The sequence below is a fragment of the Sesamum indicum genome, linkage group LG11, assembly GCF_000512975.1.
Source record: "Sesamum indicum cultivar Zhongzhi No. 13 linkage group LG11, S_indicum_v1.0, whole genome shotgun sequence".
NCBI classification, from domain to species: Eukaryota; Viridiplantae; Streptophyta; class Magnoliopsida; order Lamiales; family Pedaliaceae; genus Sesamum; species Sesamum indicum.
The window spans coordinates 12,684,795-12,692,432 of NC_026155.1; the positions used below are offsets into that span (position 1 = coordinate 12,684,795).

At 36.8% G+C, this 7,638-nt stretch overlaps 1 protein-coding gene across 1 annotated transcript in view; it reads right to left on the reverse strand.

Annotated features, from left to right (window-relative positions):
• The window catches only part of LOC105174223 (serine carboxypeptidase-like), an 8,618-nt gene extending 3,105 nt beyond the window's left edge, over positions 1-5,513 (reverse strand). Inside the window, exons 1-9 of the mRNA XM_011096249.2 lie at positions 5,160-5,513; positions 3,421-3,589; positions 2,654-2,773; positions 1,783-1,926; positions 1,560-1,710; positions 1,257-1,345; positions 453-711; positions 209-342; positions 4-118 (exon numbers count right to left, since the gene is read on the reverse strand). Coding sequence (XP_011094551.1) covers positions 4-118; positions 209-342; positions 453-711; positions 1,257-1,345; positions 1,560-1,710; positions 1,783-1,926; positions 2,654-2,773; positions 3,421-3,589; positions 5,160-5,476 — 1,498 coding nt within the window. The 5' untranslated portion in view covers positions 5,477-5,513. The remainder of the gene's footprint in view (positions 1-3; positions 119-208; positions 343-452; positions 712-1,256; positions 1,346-1,559; positions 1,711-1,782; positions 1,927-2,653; positions 2,774-3,420; positions 3,590-5,159) is intronic.

Consider the following 7,638-nt stretch of genomic DNA (forward strand, 5'->3'; position numbering starts at 1 on the left):
AACCCGGTGTTTCGGTTCCAGCAGCCGGTTCTGAGAGCGAACCCTTCATCCACCTCTTCAGCATCTCTAAGGAAGCTTTAGGCTGATCCATCGGAACCATGTGTCCAGCATCATGTACCTGTTTTTTACAATAAAAACATTGAAGTAATCAAAGTGTTCAATCAACATAAAGATGTCCTTATATTTTGAGGGGTGGAATAAGAGAGACCTTCAAGAAATTGAGAGGTCCATGGCTTGTCAGCAATCCTGCTTCAGAACCATCCACTTCGAAAGGAACTTCAGGAGATGATATGAACTCTTTCTGACCGCTCCACTCCATGGCGTGGACCCATCTTGAGTTACCTGCTCGATAGAAATGATGATACATGTTATCTGCAACCTTGATGAAGATGGATATGGATATTAAAGCTGTCTATTCAGAACAATTTTTAGATGCAAGATAGTGGTCTCACCAAGCCAGTTGCAGATCAAATCATATTCTCCAGCATAAACTAGTAGCTTTATTCCATCCTCAAGAAGAGCAGGAATACCCACTTCAAGATTTCTCATCCAATCCACAAGCATGGCCTGGTAAACAGTAGGACTACACGAGACGAACTCTATATTTCCAACTCCTAGTGCATCTCTGACAGACTTCTGGTTCAGATATTTCTCCAAGTTTGAGAAGTCGTAGCATAGACTGCCTACGCATTTCTTCCTAATATCATAATACTGCAGGGGTAAAAAAGAAAAGAATTTAAACATTAAGGGTCTGTTTATACTCTTCTGCATTTAGAAAGTCCAAAGCCATGATAACTGTATAGAAGATACAAATGAGAGTGCATTTTATTGCCCTTATCATTCATGCATATTTGAAATGATGCCAATGTTCAACAATAAACTTGACCCAGAAAATGTGGTTCCACGCATTATAGCTTATAGGGTGCAGCCAATGAACATATTGTTTTCTACCATTGCTATAAGCAGAGGAGGAGTCATCAATGGAAAAGCCAAGAAATCTGCATATCTTTATAGTGTTGCATCATATATTGGTTTGGCACATTGTAATCATAAGTTGGTTGGTCCGATGAGTTTCTTCATCCACAATTCTGGCCATGAACAATTAATGGGCTCACAAGCAACCATTCATTATTTAGAAAGGGAACATGCAAACAAATGTGGTTCCATGCATTTCAGGAGATAATACAGAATACTGATTTCAAAGTGGTTTGGCACATATTAGCCATAAAGAACCAGGTTAAATATATGTTTCTTACATTCACATCGCCGGCACGTGCAATAATAGAATTGAATATTGTGTTGCAAACCAAATAGGCTGCAACACAAGATACCGTCCCATCAGTTCCTGAAACAAGTGAAATGAATGCATTAAATCTAAGGAGAACCTTTGACAACAAAGAAACAGAACTGACTCATGGAATGAGAGTATACTGCCATTTACTTATAGGTCATTACAAACAACATGACAGGAGAAAAATATCCCAGAGTCCAGACAATTTGTACATGTAAATAAAAATAGTTGAAAGTAGAGATGATAAAACCAAATCATGTAAAGTTACCACAAAGCTTTATTGCCGCTTCACAGAGTGGAAGCACCTTGTTGATACGGTCATGCTCAGATTGCTTAATTAGTCCCATATCAAGAGCATAATCAGCATATGCACCATACTGGATCGCTGGATCAGTTAGCCCATTTCCAATGGCAAATCCCTGTGTGGTTAATTCTTATAAGAAAGTAACACAACCATGAAAAGACCCTTATAATTATGTACCTCAAAATACCTTCAGATTAACATGAATTCCTTCTTTTTCTTTGTTTCCGCGGTGGACACGAGCAGCAAAAGCAGGAATATAGTGTCCAGCATACGACTCTCCAGTAATGAAAAAATCATTTTTAGCCAGTTCAGGATGCTCCTTAAAGAACGCCTGTAGCAAAAACATAAACCAATGAGAATTCTGTAAATTTAAATATACAAAGACTTTATAAAATACTCTTCGTCTTTTCCATATCAAATTTTATCTAACAGCATTAGAAGGGTAAAAAAGGAATTTAACTATGAGATATGCATTGCATAAGCAGAATATTCACATCAGGTACATGCACACTAAATACAAGCTGGGAGGCATAGATTCTTCAAATGAAAGCACTATTTGAATAACCTGAGTTGTATTATTTTCTTCAGTGAGTTAGGAGAGCATAATTTTCTTCAGTGGGTCAATAGAGATATCTGATGGTGCTTGACAAGAGGACAATTGAAGAGTTGAGAATGGAGAGAGGAACTACCATGAAAGGACATAACTTGACTCATTAATGAGAGAGTAGGGAGGAACTACCATGCCAGGACGCATGGATCAACACCATGATCAAATATATTGTAGTATCCAACCTTACACCACATTTGACAAGATTCACTAACTACTTGATGGTAAAGACTAAAGACTACTAACCAACCATGTGGGACATACTAATGCTTGAATCCCAACAGACATGCTTCTTACACTCAGTTTTCCTCGTGCATAGCTAGATTTGTTATTTGCAATCCAACATTCAAACCAATACGACATACAAAATTTCATAATTTTTTTCTGCTGCATTGTTAGTATTATAAAGACCTATATGTTTCTTGAAAGGGAAACAAGTAACAAAACCAACCTGTAAAAAGTCATATAAGTCATCACTGACACCCTTCTCATTATGCCGAATGTCACGTCTATCAGAACTATAGCTAAAGCCAGTTCCAACAGGCTGGTCAACATACAAAATATTCGATACCTGCAAAATTATCACAAAAACAAGCCAGTTATATGTAAAGAATTCAATATTAGAAGTTGCACCCACTTCTAAAATCTGATGTGTGAAAGGATAGTTAACGTCAAGCAACTAAACCAAACTCAAATGTAACACCAGCAATCCTAGAGCACAACACATAGCAATATTTTACAGCATTGCCGAAAACAGTTACCACGTTTCTTGAAATTAGACAGTAACACGACATAATTTGGCTAAAGAAACTAGCAAACCAATTCTTTTGGTCCAAATTGATTTTTCTGAATCTAGTGCCCAGGTCAAACCATTTTCAGTTCTCAAAGAGACTATCCATTTCACTATCAATTTTCTCTAGATACCACTGTTTTTCCAGCGCCTCATAGCTAAATACAGCTTAACAATCAGAAAAAATCTATTACAAGATAACATAAACCAGGAACTAGATTAGATGAAAATAAGAATTCTCCTGAACCCTTTGCAATGCATTGGACCTGTCCATGTGATTTTCTTTCCTCAATACTCGAACTGCCACACGCCAACACAACAACAATAACCTTGAACCCCTCTGTTTCATCGATTCTATACAGGAAGCTTAAAAATATAAGGATTCCACATAATCCAGAATTAAAAGTTTATTCATCCAAAGAAATTACCTGGTCCCAGCCATACTCATTCGGCACAAGAGATAAGTTATTGGCAATAGTAAAAGGTCCGTTTTCATAGAACAGAGCCATCTCACTGCTACAACCTGGCCCACCAGTCAACCAGATGACAACAGGGTCTTTGGAGCTATTGCGTGATTCAAAGAAGAAGTAGAACATCCTGCAATCACGAACACAGTTACCTCAATCCACACAACACAAATAGTGAGATTATAAGAGGCCAAAAATGTTTCAACAGGGAACCTTTTAATCTTAACTTTAGAATATGGTATAAGATGCTATACACTATCAACCATTTAATAAAAAGTGCATTTTCAGCACGGGGCATAGGTATTGCTTACATCTGTAAATTGAAAAAGACAGAGATCTCAGTTATCATTCTTAATCAGGTCAACTACTTTCTCATCAAGAACATCCTAACTACAGTAGCCTGTAATTTACTTATTTTTATTTCCACCCAGGATGGCAATATCAGAATTAACGGTATCCACTAAGAGCAAATTTGTCTTGCACAAAATATTAAGAAGGCTAGCAGCATAAGCAACTTGGATGATTTCAAGATCAAAAGTTACCAGCAACAAGGATTACTTTTATGAACATAAATGCAAGTGCCACTCCACGAAAGCATTAGAGAGTATTGAGATTAAAAATAGCAGGAAATCCATTCAGAAGCACTAGAAATAGAAACAGAAAAACCAGTCAATTCCCCTCACTTTATGCATTGACAAAACAGATAATTAACATCCAATAAACAATTTTTTTATCACGCCCACATCTGCAATAAGTAAAACTGAACTGGAGCCTTTGGAGAAAGCAACTTTGAGGTCAAACTCAGCTTGTTCTAGCATAGCCTATAACAGCTTAAGTTTGATTTAAAGCTCAACTGCACAAGCAAAATATATTGGTTATCTTGTTTCATAGAAAGTCTTCATTTAGTTTTAATTATCACTTGAAAGAGATTATCATTTCTGATCTGATAACTAGTTCTGATTTCTTAGGTATGGAGTTTGGACCAATTATGCAACAGGTGGTGTATAGTTGTTAGCTATAAATCAACCAATTTACACCCTCATATGCATTCTTTCGACGGAGAGCATGTTAATATACCTTTGAGATTGGACCACCCTTACTCGTAGATCCTGAGCCAAAAGAAAAAAATTAAGGGTGCCCGAGCACTCCCAGGGGCTATACTGCAAACGTCTATGCAAGATCTTGAATTTTTTACTAATGCATTTGCAATTGCATTCATTATCTCATTAAAATTCATGCATTTAAATTAGCTAATAATGTGTCAAATTTAGCATCATTAGGTCAATCAACAAGCAAGGTATTATAACTAGAGCAAGCAATCAGTCTCCCGAAGCTTGAATATGAAGCCCTCTTCCACTACAACGAAAAGTTTTAGCAACGCGTTGCGAATATAGTCAATAAGAAACATGCCCTAGCTTTAAGAGTAGCTGTATCCATTTCACAAGACAAAAATATAGCAGAACATGGGCATTATCTAGCACGTGATAAAACAGTAAACAAGATAAATATTCATGAAACTCAAATATTTACCAAACAGACCCTCCGTCAAAATTCACTTAACCTACTCATATGGTAATAATCCTCACAATTGGTCACCAACCGAAACAATGAACAATTACAAAAGACCACAGAATTGATAGCAAAACCAGAAAGTAAAGCAACGAGAAAGAGATCTTAGCCACATCTTTTACGAAACAAACCTGGCGCCATGAGAATGTTGAATCTGATAGTAACCGGCATGGTGACCTAAGTCCTCAGCTGAAACTCCGCTAGGATCAACCAGATTCGGGAACTTAAATCGCCTCTCAACGATTTTCGGAGTGTCGAGGAAACGAACGTCGTCGTCGACAATATTAATGGATTGTTTAGGAAACAAGTTGAGGTCTCGGATTAGCCTCTCCGCGGAAACCGACGGCAGCCTCGGCGGCGCACGGAGCAAAGCGACGACGGAGGAGATAGGCGAGAGGAGGATGAGAAGTAGAAAGAGAGAGAGGAAACTTGGCGAGCAAGAACCCATTTTTCTTTGAATTTAAGCTCACATTCTTTCATCTGCTGGTTTATATATATACGATATATGAATAAAATACCCGTAGAAATTGTGTGCAGCCTGGAGCAATGCTCCCGCCAATCAAAATTACATGTCCAGTCGGGTATTGGACGGTGGGTCTTATCTAATCGTATGCATGTCCCGAGGCGGTAACACGTTAATAAATAGAGATATTTATATTTTCACTCCTCATTTACTACTCTTTTACACAAATCATATTTATCTTTTAAAAAATTATAAAAATTATCCCCAACAGTTTTTCATATTCAAAAATTTCCTTATTGAATCATTACAATTTTAATATAATTTTTAAAATATAGAAAGGCCGTCAAGAGTATTTCTATAATCGTAAAAAGGTAGATAGCTGTTAAACGAATGTATAAAGAGATGAGTAATACGACTCCATAGAATTTTTATTATTTATATAAATTTTATAATTTTTTTGATTGAATCTCTATATAAAATTATATTTTTTACTAATTAAAATATTAAAATAATTAATATATTAATAAAATTAATTACTAGATTATAAATTTAAATTGAAAAATTATCACAACTTTATAAATTATTTAAAATTATTAAAATTAAAAAATTATTTATCCTCTATTTTTATTTATTAATAAAATTTTATTAAAATTAATAAATAATAATTCAAAATAATTTGTATTGTTTATATACGTCACGCAGATCTAAGATAGTTATCGTATGCATGTGGCTGCCGTATTTTCTCAAATCTGAGGACTACTCCCATACTATCGAAGTTGGGGACTCAAATCATAGCGACCAAGCCTCCAAGGCTTCCATATGATGATCCCCGCGAGTCAATTCAGTTAGTTGACCACCTTGTCAACTAACCGACTGAAATTGCATAGACGTCCAACGTATGTCGTCAATGAAATGCGGCAGTCATCCAATGAATGCAATAACCAGTGCAAGTCTCAATAGGACCCTCGATGCCCAGTCTCGAAGTCCTCAACTTGAAATATTTCAGACCAACCCTCAGAAGTTGGTTTCACAGCCGCCATCCAATACGCAACCCAACTACATGGGTTATTAACTGGTTTGTGGGCATCTGGTGCAATTAGGCATACAAAAATCTTTCACAACGCTTTTGACTATGGTTTGTCTGCATGCTAGAATATTTTAAGTAAATGGAATTCTTCTCTTTCTTACCTTACAGATATGAGAAACCAATGAAATCATGGTTGGTTGCGAGGCAAAGCTTTCAGGTAAACCTTGTTAGAGGAAGAAAGAAGTCCCTTTAGAAAATCGGCTGCCCAGCTGCTCTCACTTTCCTCCTTCAAAAGTGAGATCTTTAGATCGAACGGTAGTTCCAACTGCAATAGGGAGGGAAGAGTTTCCCTCACAGGATCCGTCCTCACCTCCATTGTCTGAAGTAGCCATCTCTCACGTCACAATCAAGTGTTCCAAAAGACAACGTCAATAATGCGTACCAGAGTTTTGGCCACACCACGACGTCGAAGGATCTTCAAAGAAAATTCTTAGATCAATAGGGACGAACCTTGCAAAATAAAGGTTAGCACTATGATGCCTAAGTTAGTGATGGTTTATGAAAAAGTAAAAGAAAAACTCGAATTAAAGTGAGAATAATGGTATAAAATGGTGATAAGGTGTATATGTTCATGTGGAGTGTAAAATTTAAGCTTAGAATAGCTGAAAAAACGAGCAAAAATAGTGAGAATAAGTGAGAGTTTGAGTGTGAAAAAATGATGTTACCAAATGACTGCATAAAGCCTCTATTTATAGGCGTGTATAGAGTAGGATGCGGGGGTTTTTGTGGAGTGTCGTAGGCCATTGGAAAGGCCTTTGAGTTGGCTATCATCCAAAATAAACCATTTGAGATTTGGACTAGATTTAACTGAGATACGTCAGTTTGCCTAAAATCCAGCACTTGGGAGTTGGTTATTTATGGATTTCTCAACTCATTTACTATCGATCTACACGGAACCACCTGGAGATAATTTACGGTGATGTGTAAAACTAGGTAGCAAATCATATGACATGTCCACCCAACTGTATAATGACATGTCTGGCTGAAATGGACATATTTTTTGGGTCTGCCGGTTCAGTAAAGTTGGAGGTAGGTCTATGGGTTTTCTTTCCTACTGATG